This window comes from Misgurnus anguillicaudatus, unplaced genomic scaffold (assembly GCF_027580225.2).
Source record: "Misgurnus anguillicaudatus unplaced genomic scaffold, ASM2758022v2 HiC_scaffold_33, whole genome shotgun sequence".
Taxonomy (NCBI): domain Eukaryota; kingdom Metazoa; phylum Chordata; class Actinopteri; order Cypriniformes; family Cobitidae; genus Misgurnus; species Misgurnus anguillicaudatus.
This window is the reverse complement of record NW_027395283.1, coordinates 9,815,924-9,830,492: the sequence shown is the minus strand read 5'-3', so window position 1 is coordinate 9,830,492 and position 14,569 is coordinate 9,815,924. Positions and strand designations below refer to the sequence as shown.

The following is a 14,569-nucleotide window of genomic DNA, read 5'->3' as shown; positions in this document are numbered from 1 at the left end:
TATGAACAGTAATTCACGCTTGTAAACGCGTTGCAGTCCCACAAGACAAACTGGCGCGAGCACGCAGAAATCGATGTCCGCGAGCAGAGCGTCTACTTTTCAGAGCACTCAGTTGCCGCTCACTCAGAAGAGCATGTGATGGCACGCGAGAAAACATGACGAAACAAAAGTATGTTTCTAAATAATATCAATCTTATTCTTACTCGATTGTTACTGGCTCCTGTCGATGTACATCAGATTTTTTGTGCAGAGCAGGGAAATAGAAGCAGAAAGTATAGATGATGAGGGAGGTAAAACGAACTATATGCTCAGCCAGTCAAAACCGAGGTTTGCATTATTGCTGAGAAAATCAACTCATGTTTGTGTACTGTTCTGTATTGTCAGATATAAAATGACTGTTTAGTTCACTAGATCTACTTTAGGACACTACATAAACAGTTGGCATCACTGCTGAAAAAAACAGTATACCAGCAAGACCAGCATATGTTGTGTTTTGTTGCTGGTTTGCTGGTGACCATCAGCATAGACCAGCTAAATTCTCATGATGGTTTGGTGCTGGTTTAGCTGGTGCTCATCATCAGCATACCAGCACCACCAAGACCAGCATATGTTGTGTTTTGGTGCTGTATGCTGGTGACCACCAGCTAAACCAGCATGGGAATTATGCTGGTTTATGCTGTTTTTTCAGCAGGTTTAAACACTGTGCAGATAATATACACAAAACGATCATCCACATATGTTTTTTTTATTGTAGTAGCGGCTTAGTAATGTTATTGTAAATTTGTGTAAAAGATTCATTATCATCAGTACTGTAGAATGCAAATCTGCTAACATGCCATTTATGCATTAAAACTAGGGCTGTCAATAGATTAAAAAAATTAATCTAGATTAATCGCATGATTTCATGAGTTAACTGCGATTAATCGCAAATTAATCGCACATTTTTATCCATTCTAAATTTACCCTAATTTAACACTTTTCAGGTTTTTAATATTCTAATCATATATACATATATAGATGCTTTATGCAAATGTATGTTAACAACAGCCTGTTTACATTTTAACACAATCACCAGCCATTGTTTTGTATATGAATTTTCCTTTCAGAAAATTTTCTTTCTCCATTTTTGTTTGCTGCTGCATCATTTGTGACCTGTGCTGGCAAGTTGAGTCGGAATTAGCAAATTTTCAAAAAAATAGTTGTTAATATTTTGACATTCTAAACATTTACTTAAAACATAACAGATTATAGAGCCTACCTGCATGAATTCTTATCAAAACAGATATTTGTAAAACTGTAATTTTGTGTAGATGTCTATATATCCGGGTCGCGCACTCGCGCGTCTGTGTGCACGCGCTTCAGATGTCAGTCATTAGTCAGCGTGAGGAGATCGCTTTTGAGTCTTGTCGCTCTTAATAACTCTTTAACATTAATCAGGTACCGAACTTTATCTCTCTTAATGACTCTTTTAACATCAAGCAAGTCCTGCAGTCTATTTTCTAAGTCATGCATAAAAGCGAAACCAAAATGAATTGAGACGCATCTTTGTACAGTATTAGATTAAGCATTAGGAGGACGGTAACGTTACACCTCTCAGACGTATAAATAAAGATCATATCAGATGTCCAACGAGCATTTAGAGCATTGGATTTGGTAGACGATTTGCTTAATGTTCTTATTTCTATGAAAACCTTTTACTCATTTAGAGAAAGTCACATTTGTCTGCGTCTCTGTTCATTCAACTATGGGCTGGACCAAGGGTCAAACAGAAATTGCGCGTTGCATTAATCTCCGTTAATAAAATTAGTGGCGTTAAAATGAATTTGCGTTAACGCGTTATTAACGCGTTAATTTTGACAGCCCTAATTAAAACATATTAATACTGTTCATGTTAGGTATGTTAAAGAAGAGAGGTTCATGTCAACGTGCCTGGTGGAATATAAAGCAAGGATATAGCATGCTATTTGTTGATTCTTTGTTATTTATAATGTCCCATGTATTTAAGACATATGCCATAGGCGTTTTTGTTAAATAAGCATATTTTTGGGGAATGCCTTTTCATTAAGAGTTCTTCATAGCCTACTTGTATGTTGAAAGACTAGATATGGTGGTGAGTGGGAACTATGCGCTTAGTAATAAGTTGTAGTGATAAGTGAGCATGTGAACTCAATCACTACTGATCAGCAAATGTGCCTGACCTCGCGCCGCGCCGCTGCGGTAAGTTGCTACTCACAAAAATTTTCCAAGGTTGGCAGGTCTGAGAATGCCTTGCGCCAACATTGAGCTAACAAATTAGCCCATGTATTTTTTCATAGACAATTTACGAGCTAAGAGTGCGAATGTTAGTAAGCCCATCAATGGGAGCACGGTAACCGGTACCTGCAGCAGCATCATACACTCATGTGTAAATGTGTTTCCATGAGGTTTTCAAAAATAAAGCTCTCTTGAGGAAAGTGTACCCCTGTAAAAATATATTCATAATTTATAATATTTATATTCAAGTTCATAGATTTGATATTTATATTGTAGTTGAAAACAGCCATGTGAGAAATGAATAGTAAAGTTCATAAAAAGTCAAAAGTTTATAAAATTTAAATTGATGAAGAAGGTCATACTATTTCCATCAGAAAGACCATTGGTTAGCTAGCTCATTTAAAATATACTAAACATTTTTGACCCTGCCTCTTAAAAGAATCGGAATCGAGAATCGATAGGAACCGGAATCGAAACAAGGAATCGGAATTGGAATCGGAATCGTTCAAATTCAAACGATACCCAACCCTAACAAAAAGTCACATAGACATTGTTGAATACGTTATATAATTGGCTACATGTTTTGTCTATCAATATTTTCAATGAAGTCATTGGCTGCTGGAGGAACGAGCGAGCGAGCGATTGGTTTCATTAAAGTGTAATATCATATACAGTGCTACATTTTGCTGTTGAGAACGGGTTGTTTTTGTCGAGATTCTAGCGTGCAGCGGGGGGCGCGGTCATTGTCTGTGTTTATTTACATGCAGCGGCTTTTGATACTTTAGTTATGGACCCGCCCCCCAAGGGAACAGCGTGGCTACTTAAGCAGCACTTTGACAGGCTCAATCTGATATCATTGATATCACAGTGCAAACTTCGGAAATGATAACATCCACAAAGACACCGACAAAGAGAGGTGTGCCCGAACAACTTATTTCATTGGAGGGAACAAGATCTGCAAGAACAGTTTTCTGTTTCTTATGGGGTGAGTTTCCATAAACATTAAAGTTTGTTGTTTTTTGTTCATTGTAAGAACACGTACACGTAGACCTTCACATTTAGTGCAATTGTTATTAGCTAGCTCGGGTTTCGATTGCCAAAACCCAAAGTTGTTGTTAACTCAGGACTGTGGTTTCGATTGCCAAAACCCCTATTGTTATTAGATAGCTCAGGACTGTGGTTTCGATTGCCCCCATTACTATAATGAGCTTTTAGATGGCAGTGTGAGCATCTGCTATTAATTTGAATAATGCCTGAATTGACCGATGTTAATGACTTAGCTCACGTATCATGTGTAGCTCATGTGTAGCCGTTAAATGTGCATTATAAGTCAAAACTTAAAATATTTTTACGTTTTTTTAATCAGACTTAAACCAGGTCTAACCACAAACTTTTACAGTGAATTAACAGTAAAAGGTATTGGTCAAAATGTAGATGGGGGAGCTTTACAGAGGGTATGGCTTATCTCAATGAGATGTAAATGAGCCCTTTTGTCCCTCCCAGCAGCTGAGAGGGGTGAAAAAGCACAAACTTTAAAAGCCGTTTTCTCAGCATTAAGAATTTTGGAGTGCCTACCTTCAAATGGCCACAACTTCTCCAATTCTTATCAGATTTCCATGTGTTACATATCGTTGGAAAGCTTAGAATCTGCACTTTCAGGATCTGTGAATAACTCAAAATGTCCCAGATCCGACTTGTGTCCCTACTTTCCGTGACTGGTCACAAATATGATCCACTTTTAATAAAGATTAATGTTTCCACGGGTGAAATGCTCCTTTAAAAGAAAAAAAGAAAGAAATTGCCTATATGAGGTATTATGGTGATCACTTGGCAAACATTGTTACTGAATGTTGCTCTTGTCTTTCTCATATTTATAGGAATTGTGTGATGAGATATCGGTGGCCGTGGATGAATCCATTTGAGGGTCCTTTCTCATCAGGAAAAGAGAAAGTAAGTGAGCATATTTTCTTTCTTGACACTGACTTGATATTAGTTGTTGGAGTTTGGGGAATCATGACAGGCTGTTTTACCAAGATCCAAACTTTTGTGTAAATTAAGAAAATGGTGGTAAGATGAAGAGCTATCTAGGCACATCATCTCTATGTAAAGATGAGGGGTAACTTGTCACACCTAATCTAGACAATACCCTCTTTGATGTCTACTGATTTTCATATGTTGTGTGTTTGGGGGGGGATGGGCACGACCAGGGACGTGCACAGGGGGGTTGCTCAGGTTGCCCGGGCAACTGCCCATATGCCCTTCTCGACTCAAGTTGCCCTTCCGAGGTGGAAATTTTTTTACTTTTACTTCGTTTACATTGTGCAGCGTTCCTTCGTTACTGTATTTTAATTAATTACGAAATTTATATTTTATTATTAAATTGCTGTCTCGTGTTTCTGAGGCATTCGCGAATTAATGACTCGTTTGAATCGATTCTTTACAAAGCAAATGGGCCAAACTTTGAAATGGTTCGCGAATCAGTTTGAATGAATTGTTCAGATCGCTGCAAACACGGAATCGTCTGATGCTGTTTTACTCGTAGCCTATGTAGAAACACGCAGAATATAAACAGTTTTGGGTGACGTGGATATGAATTTACCAGTCTTTTAACTAAAAGCAGAACTTCACACATGTACCCGCCATTATATACGCGTGACCTGTTCGTCGTCAAACACAGTTAAACGCGCGCAGCCTCCAGAAAATCCATCGATGATTGACTTCTGATTCGCTGTATACTGTACTGATGTAAGTGATTCTCACAAAACACACGCGACATGACAACATAAGAAAACATGAGTTTTGTCTAAAATCAGTTTGTATCATGTAAGTGTAAACTGTCAATGTCCTCAGACCATCTTAGGAGATTCTAACTTTATATATAGTGAATGCAAAACTCTTATCAGTTTACAGTCTGATATTTCAGCTATAAGCTACATCAACATTGAGACTAGAGTTAATTTGTAATGCTTGTCTATTTTGTGTTTGTATTCTTTTTTCTGTACTGTTTGTGTATGTTGCAGTTTTACACATACTGTATAAGTGCCCTTCATAAGTATTCTTCTGTTTGCTGTGGAGTCAAGAAATGTCTAAACATTAAAAGATGAACATGATACAAAAGTACAGAATCTGTCACATTATTTTTTATGGGCACTGAGCTGTGTCCTGATTGTTTACACATGAAAAGCATAAAATGTGTAGGATCAGTTTGATTCACTTGTGTGCATTTGGGTACAACACATAAGTCAGCATTTAATGCTGTTGTTCTTTGTTGTTAAAGCATGTATGTGTTGAAACATAAACAAAGTAGGGCTGCAACTAACGATTATTTTAATAATCGATTAATCTGTCGATTATTTTTTCGATTAATCGATGAATCGGATAAAAAAACAAAAAACAAGAAAAGCATTCATTTCCAACCCCTTATTCAAAACAGAACAAAAATCTTTAGAAATTACACAAACATGTTGCTCCTTGAACATACCTGAGCTGTTACAATAATAATAAAATAAAATAAAAATGGACTAACACAAAAAATACACATGCTTTACATCTGCCAAATATATAGACTTTTTATGATGCATTTCCCATCAAGAAGCCTCTCTTGATGGGATCAAAAAGATAGTAAATGAGTACACTCTTAGAAATAAAGGTACAAAAGTTGTCACTGGACAGTACTCTTTCAAAAAGGTACACATTTGTACCCAAAAAGTGCATATTAGTACTTCAAAAGTACATATTGGCAGTTCAAAGATACATATTTGTACCTAAATGGTACATATTAGGACTTTTTATAAAGGGTACTGCCCCAGTGACAGCTTTGTAGCTTTATATTTGACTTCATGTGTTTTCTCTGATCAGATAGCTAACTCATTTGTTAAAACTGTTCTATTTACATTTGGCCACATACATGTGTCTTGTCAAAACGGAAAATGCTTCTTCTACTCCCGCGCAAAATGCAAATACACCATTTATTACTTCGCTTTAAAAAATGTAAGACGATGTTTATGTAACAAAAGGCGGCACTTACTGAATGTTGGGCCGGGCACGCGCGTCTACTTGCTTGGCAGTCGGCATGAGCTGGAGCGCGCAGGAAAGAGCAGCAGGAGAGTGATGGCACGATGATTTTACGTACAGGTCCATGACGGGGAAAAGCGTTCATACAACTCCCTCTCAAAGTTTTATTTCATTGTTTAATATCTGTGGAGTTTGTCATTGGAGTTTTTTATTCGTTCTAGAAACTTTTTTACCCGCTGTCGTCGCTCCATAAAGCATAAGCGTGTCGTCTTTGTTTGTTTACCTCTTTGCCGGCTAACTTCCAGGTGACGCGCTTACGTTTGGGATGAGTAAAACACTGACATGTGGTTTTCCTCTACCTTTGCTGTTTTTTTTCCCATCTTTTTCCCGCCGCCCTGTCTTTTCTCCGCCCTGTCTATGAGCCGCCGAACTCTGCAAGCAACAGTGCGCGAGAGAGACCGACGCTGCGTCCCAAACTGCATACTTCCATACTATATAGTAGGCGAAAAGCACTACTTCTCATACTCTTTGCCTACTATATAGTATAGAAATAGGCTGTTTGGGACGCAGCACGAGTGTGTTCACTCCGCTCCGCGCTTAACTGAAGTGTTTTTTTTTTCTTTTTTTTAAATTAAACGTCTCTGCGTCACGCGACACGACGAATCGATAATGAAATTCGTTGCCAACACTTTTAGTAATCGATTTTTATCGATTTAATCGATTCGTTGTTGCAGCCCTAAAACAAAGATTAATAAAATGTGACATTCTAAACTTCTGACATACTGATATTTATCTTACCAATATCTGGTCTCCACAGCAAAAAGAAAAATGTTGTCTTTACTGTTCTGATACTTATGGAGGGCACTGTATTGTGGGTGTGTGTGCGCGTGCAAGATTTATTTTTTCATTAGTAACTAGTAACTCGCTACTTGAGTATTATTTTCATTGCATACTTTTTACTTCTACTTGAGTAATTATTTCTTTACTCACTTGTACTTTTACTTAAGTAAAGTTATTGGCTACTCTTTCCACCTCTGTTAAAATCTTCATAAATCCAGGCTGAGTTTGACATGTTAGCCTAAATAATTAATTCAATTCAATTCAATTCAATTTTATTTATATAGCGCTTTTCACAATACTCAATTGTTTCAAAGCAGCTTTACATTAATAGAAGCAGTAAAAGCACAGAAAAACGACAGATAGCATAACATAATACACAATAGCATAAGCTGTCAAATTTGCTGAGGCTATGACTCGACATTATGAACGAGCGTATTACTAATGTAACGTCTAGAAGAAGAAGCTAAGTTAAGCCCAAGCAGGCTACCTCCCCGGGGTAAAAAAACCCCTAGGAGAAAAAAAACAAAAACCCCGGGTTGTTTAGCCGAGGAAATAAAAATAAAAGTCCTAGGAGGGAAAAACCCTTGGGAGATATACATGTATATACACACATATTAACGGATAAGGAGCTTAAGCGGAGCTTAAGCGGAGATTAAGCAGAGATTAAGCGGATATTAAGCGGGTCCTGCCGGTGGTCGTTGGTCAGGCATCAGCTGGGCATCACATTGAAGGACAACCAGTAGATCAGAGGTGTGCTGACTTTCACATCTACCGGAACTGGGTCTGTTTGTCCCATTGTCCTCAGGGTCAATGGGACCCATGGACGAGACAGGGAGAGAAAAACAAAATCATATTAGCGTAGGGGCCGTTCACATGTAATGCAAGTGTCACACAGTGATGTGGTTTAATCAGCTTAGTTTCAGACAGACTAACTATTGAGGCATCATTGTTTTATCCACAGTTGAGGATTTTGCAAATTGGGGGCCCACTGCGACGGTATATATGGTAACTAAGGGTCACCAGACAGATAGCAGCTAGCAATCATAGCTTGCAGACAAGCAGCCTAGGCTACTATTTTTTTTTTGGTAGGCATTAGGCAAACACGGCCTATATGAAGGACTGAGAATAACAGGGTCTTTATTAAAATCACCAAACATAAGTTTTTTTCAGGGGGGTGCCCTTTTTTTAGGACAGAGCAACTGCCCCTAAAAATTCCTGTGCACGTCCCTGGGCACGACACTGACCTGAAATATAAGGACAGTGTTCCTCTATGAGGATGGTCACACACCCTATGATGTCTACTGATTTTCATATGTTGTTTGTGTTTGGGGGGGATGGGCACGACACCGACCTGAAATATAAGGACAGTTCTTCTCTATGAGGGCAGTCACATTTTTACACATTTGATGAAATGTTGTTGGTTTGGTTGTGTGTCATGTTTATACACTCTAAAAATGGATGGGTTATTTTTTAACCCAAAATGCTGGGTTGAGTCTGTTGGGTTGTTTTGCTGGGTTTTTTTTTACATTTTAAACACTTTTTGGGTAGTTTCAGTTTTCTGGTTGTTGGGTTAAAACTGGTGGGTTATTATGCTGGGTTGTTTAAAGAGGCTCAGGTGCTTCGCGCCCTTGATGTTGAATGTGCTCACTGCTCAGCAACGGTCCACGTGAAAGAGTCACTGGAAGCAGTTGTTTCAAGGTAAGTTTATATGTTTTTGTGAACATTTCATGAATATATTGCGAGACAGCAACGTGTTAATTTATACAGACTAAGACGAGTGTAATTTAGAGGAATGACTACTGTTACCTCGGATCGCCACTTACACAAATTGACTTGAATAATCGTTCTTAGATGTTTAATATGGCATATTAATAAAATTATTAAAATCGATGCTACAAAATCCCCATCACACGGTTGATTTATTAACTCATTCTGTAAGCCTTTAACAAAGCAAGTCAAAACCGGAAATCGAGTCGACCTCCGCAACCCCACTTCGGCTTTTTGTGTCACACACGCGCATAGTTTACCCAGCTTAGCCATAGCGACACTGTTAACTTAAATTTAGTGACAAACGAGTTGCTTTCTCGTCATTCGATATGGAAAGACAGACCGCGAGCACTAGTTAACCTTACCGGCGGCGGATAATCACAGAGCCGGTGTCTACTGTCACTGAGGCAGGGACAAGCAGCACTCAATTCACTCAATACTGTATCAGAGAAGTTAGGTTTTTAGCAGAGATCAGATGTGATGTTGTTTTCCTGTTCTTTCTTTCTAGAGTGTGCAGAGTTTTAACGTCCATCCATTGATGAGGCTAGCAAGGACTTCATACAACTTCAGCCAGTAAGTATATCATTTAATAATTCCTATTTAAAATGTATTGGGAATGTCTTAATTATCTGCTGCATTTAGTACTGCAGCACTATATTATTTATAGTCAGATAACCTTTTTGTCAGTCTGTGTGGTTTGCAGCCTTTGTTGTTGGCACAACAGTTAAAGGAGTGTAACACCAAAGTCTTATGCAAACCGACAACAGGCCATTGCATTTTTGGAAAAAAAACTCACACGTGGTGGTAATGCGGCCAGGGATGCAAAAGGAAGCATTATAATTTTTAAAAAATGGATAATTCACTTGGCCCACATGGTGTTCTGAATACTTAAATCTGATCATTCAGTTTAGACTACTACATTTTTTTTTCTGTTTTGTAGATTGCAACAAATGTGGTGGAATTTCTTCCCCGGACAGAATCCTAGAAACCCTTTTCTTTCGGCCTGGCCATGCCATGTAGCAGATCTCTCAATCTTTTTTCTCAACCAGTCTCTCTGATGGAGCCAATACGGAAGTGACTTAAAATGCAATTCGGCCAAGATGGCGACAGCACGCACCGCCTGCTTTAAGCTTCAAAAATGCTCTTCACAAACCAGTGGGTGACATCACAGACACTTCTTTCATATTTTTTTTTACAGTCTATGGTTTAAAGGCATTTTACCTGCTTGAAAATAAAACCCCAGGCAATGCTCATTTTCCAAATGGATGAATCGTCTCCTGTTCGAATCATTTGTACATCTTTGTTCGCAAGGAGTAACTTTAATAAATTAAGTATTTTTAAACTTAAAACATTTGTTCTGTTAAAAACTTTACACATCTATGAATAATTTTACTTTTAATTGAACAATTACATTGTTTCTTTTCTTACACTGCTGTAGTTTTGTTTATGTACATTTCAGTATTTCATTTATATACTGTAAAATTAAAAATTCTGTCTTAACTTCAAACAAATTGATTCAACCTGTCACATTGTTACTTCAATGTGCATGATTTCTGATATTTAATAAATATATTTATACTTGCTGTCATTAAGCAGTCCTTTAAATTATTTTGCAACTGCCAACTGTAAAAATGTAAGAGTTTGTTGTAGTGCTGCCGCGAATAGTCGACGTAGTCGACGTAATCGACGATGAAAATTTGTCGACGGCAATTTTTTTAGTCGAGGAGTCGCATATTTATTTTCTCCGTCTCAAACGGCCCACTGTAATTCTGTCTCATGTCTCAAATGGCTCAATGTAATTCACCTCCACACCAGTCTGTGCGCTGTGTGCGCCCTGCTGGTTAATCTGCTACGCTATCATCTTTCTTCCCTCTCCCCCTGCCTTCACTGCTTTAATTTAGAAAAATTGGCGGTGGCCGGTGAGTCTATGGAATTATGAGTCGGAAAGCTTCCGAAGTATGAAAGTATTTTAAGCCAAGTTGTGATAAAAGAGTGGTCTGTTACACCGTGCCAAACGTCGCTGGCTTATCACGGGAGCACAACGACAATGCACGAGCATCTCAAACGAAAACACTCGGGAGTTATTGACGATACACCCACAGAGAATAGGACAACGTAAGTAACTGTTATATGATTATTAATGAAACGGCGAGCTAGTCAGTACTGTTTTATTAACTCTTTTGAGAAGTACAAGTATCAGTGTTTGCTCGTGATTCCGCCACGGAATCAACACTGGACGCAACAAATAGATTTTTCATGATTCCCATTTACATTTTTATTTCACTATTTTAAACGGCTCAATTCATTGTTGCGAGTGTTCAGCGCGTCTCTCTCTCTCTCTCTCTCTCTCTCTCTCTCTCTCTCTCTCTCTCTCTCTCTCTCTCTCTCTATATATATATCACTCATGTTGCTTGCAGCGCCTCGACCGCGCGCGCCTCTCTCTTACGTGACAGTGAAAAGGTGGCAGTGTTTTTAATGTACTTTCTTTTTTGCGTAAACGTCAACATTCACAGATGTCTCTGACAAAGACGACTGATCGAGTTAACATGACTTGAAGAAAGATTAGCAGTAGTGTGAGTTTGTGTGCGAGCTTTCTCCCTCCCTATGATGCTGTATGCCGTGTTCTGTAGTAGGGTTGTGCCGATAGACGATATCATCGTCCATCGTGATGGTTGACTGACATCACGATGGAGAGACACCATCGTGATGCCACGCCCCCTCCCCACTCCGCTGCGAGTCGACATACACTTACTCTCTTCTATATAGACTATAGTTAACCTAATATTTTTGCGTGAATTGCTCTATAAATTAAATAGAAAATATAACTAATGCATATATGCTATTTTAAATACTGTAGTCTATGCCTGAGACGTGACGTGTGTTAGTCTGTGAAAATATCCTGTCAGGCATTTGATCTTGACTAGGGATGGGCACTGATATTCGAATATTCGAATGGCAATAATAATTCGAATTTAAAAAATGCTATTCGAATGTTTGTTTGTTTTTAATGTGCCACCAAAGGGTAACAACTTATTTAATGCTTTTTCACTTCATCTATACTGTCTTTTACAGACTTAAATGTAAAATATACATGAACATTAATTTGTATGTATTTCTGATTGTTTGGCAATGCAGATTGCAGACAAATTTAAGTTTTTCCTTTTATCTCCGGGTTTGTCCGCGCCGCGCCGTATTTGGCCACTGGCTCAGTGAGGGCTCACGTGTTATTAAACGTGCTTCTCCGCCGCCCGAATCAACACATCATGAGAGATTTGTAAGCTTTCTGTTATAAAGTCTACTTTATTTTGTTAATAAGGAGACAGACACGGAGAACGAAATGAAACGGAGAACATTTATTATATGCGGTGCTCTTTCGAAAATGAACCGGATAACTGCACATGGCAGTTTAAAGCAAAGCACCGTCTTTGTGAAATGTTGTTAAATTAAGCTAACAATAAGGTATCGAGCCGCTTACGTTATTTGTAAAATAATGTTAAATACCGATATTCAATCCGTCTGTTGTTTTTATCGGATAATCATCATCACGAGGAAGAGTTTTCTCCGCAGCACCAGCATTAGGCTATTGTATCTAGTCAGAAGAACGGGCTTTCACCGAAGCAGGTAGGATAAATACGGTTTTCTTTATTCACAAATACATGTCAAACTAAACTGAGAAGATATTTATATGGCGACTGAGCAGTCGGTTATGTAGATGTGTTTTTTCATTTGCTCCGGGCTCTTGGTGTTTTGAGTCTGTTTAAATGATGATAGCCTACTTTGTCAAGTCCTCAAACTTTAAACTTCACAAGTCCTCAAACTTCGCTAAGATTTGGGGTTAGTGTATAATATTTGGTATAATATAATGTATGTAAGATCAAACAGTAATGAATTAATACTAACGACCGACTTGAAACTAAGGATTTGACTAGACTTCGCTCCGCATTAAGTTTTAACGCATTTTTTTTCTGTAGGATATTTTTTAAGAAGAATTTTATATATATATATATATATATTTTACAATGTTTTCAATTTAAAAATACATACAAATATATATATATATACATACAGAATATAAGTTTAGCTTGTTGTGGATATTTCCTAATTATAAGCCTTCTGTGAAATTATGACAAAATGAAAAATACAAAACACGCATGTCTTAATTAACATAATTTAAATAAACGAATATTCGTTCTTTAAGAGCTTAAATATTCAATAAAATTAAATATTAAAAGTAATAGTAAATTACTGGTAATAGTAAGTTCCTGGAAAATGCCCATCCCTAATCTTGACATTGCTAGAATCTTGTCTTTTTACATGTTGTAGGGGAGAGCGGGGTAAGTTGTCACACGGGTAAGTTGTCACACTGTTAATAACTCCAACACTAGAGGCTCTATGTCAAAAATCAAATAGCCACTTTATGTGACTTCTTCTTCTATAGTGAACTTCCTGTTCACATGTGGTCAAGATCACTGTAATCTGAGGTTAGCACAATTTTCTTATTTTTCTGCTTAAAAAGTAAAAAAAAATCACTTTACATTTTATGCAATACAACTTTGTTAGGTGTGAATGTTTAAAATGATTATTTTGCACAAAATAGAGGAGACCGTAAAGTGTCTTTTGATACTTTAGCTAAAGTGATATGATGAGCTAAACTTGAGATTTAGACAACATTAGCACACAAGTAAGTATGGGGCAAGTTGTCTCAATGACTTTGGGGCAAGTCGTCACATCTGACAACTTGCCCCTGTACAAACAAACACATCGAACATGCTCAGAAAACATGATATAGAAAAGAATAAGCCTCAATCTAGCAAAAAGCTGTTTCAAAAGAAAGGGAAGCAGAAATCTGGACCTATGAAAAACAAGGCAGCTAAAAGAAGAAAAATCATGCAAGAGTCATCATCAGATGATGAAGAGTGCTTCTGCCTCGTCTGTGTAGAGCCATTTTCAAAGAGTCGTCCAAAGGAGACCTGGGTAAAATGTGTAAAATGCAACAATTGGGCCCATGATGCTTGCACCTCAGGCCAGGCAATTTATGTGTGTCAGAATTGTGATTCTGGAGATGAGTCCTATTAGTCATACAGGGCATCTGTTTTGTTCAGAGGTTAAACATGTTAAGTTAAGCAAGTTATCTGCAGCGTTCCATTCAGTTATCTGGTTTTATGTGAAAGCCATAGAACATTTGAACCAAAGTTCAAAGTAAAGTGGTCTTGCCACTTAATTGAAATGTGCATTATTTGGATTGAAATAATTGTTTTTCCAGATTCTCCAGGCACGGATGTTTATATTTACAGTTTGGTTTGAGTTTAAAAATTAAAATCAATATTCACAATTAAGTAGTTGTGTTCTTATTTTTAGATAATCTAGTGTGACAACTTACCCGCCCTAGTGTGACAACTTACCCTCCGATGGGGCAAATTGTCACAAGTGCACAGTCACTATTCAACAGTCTACAACTCTGTAATGAGATAAGATATAAAGATGTTATGAATACAACATATGTGCCCAAGACTTCCTTCTTTCATTTGGTATGAGATTTATACCATTTTGATGTATGGTGCTCAGTAAATGTTAGACAGTGTGAAAAGTGTGACAACATACCCCGCTCTCCCCTACATTTATCTTAAAATAATTAATTTTGTACAAGAAAACAGCCCATATTAATCATTTATTAGTAGCCTATTGTAGTGTCTCG

The 14,569-nt window shown here is 37.7% G+C and overlaps 1 protein-coding gene across 9 annotated transcripts in view; it reads left to right on the top strand.

The window, feature by feature from the left end:
* The window catches only part of LOC129449217 (N-lysine methyltransferase KMT5A-A-like), a 96,235-nt gene that overhangs the window by 10,986 nt on the left and 70,680 nt on the right, over nucleotides 1–14,569 (top strand). For 4 of the 9 annotated variants that reach the window (XM_073865770.1, XM_073865769.1, XM_073865771.1 and 1 more), the window contains exons 5-6: nucleotides 3,122–3,238; nucleotides 4,131–4,203. In XM_073865770.1, the coding sequence (XP_073721871.1) occupies nucleotides 3,122–3,238; nucleotides 4,131–4,203 (190 nt within the window). Of the gene's footprint in view, nucleotides 1–2,428; nucleotides 3,239–4,130; nucleotides 4,204–9,382; nucleotides 9,448–9,814; nucleotides 10,030–14,569 lie in introns of those variants that run through there. The other 5 variants (XM_073865766.1, XM_073865763.1, XM_073865768.1 and 2 more) reach the window with 3 other exon arrangements.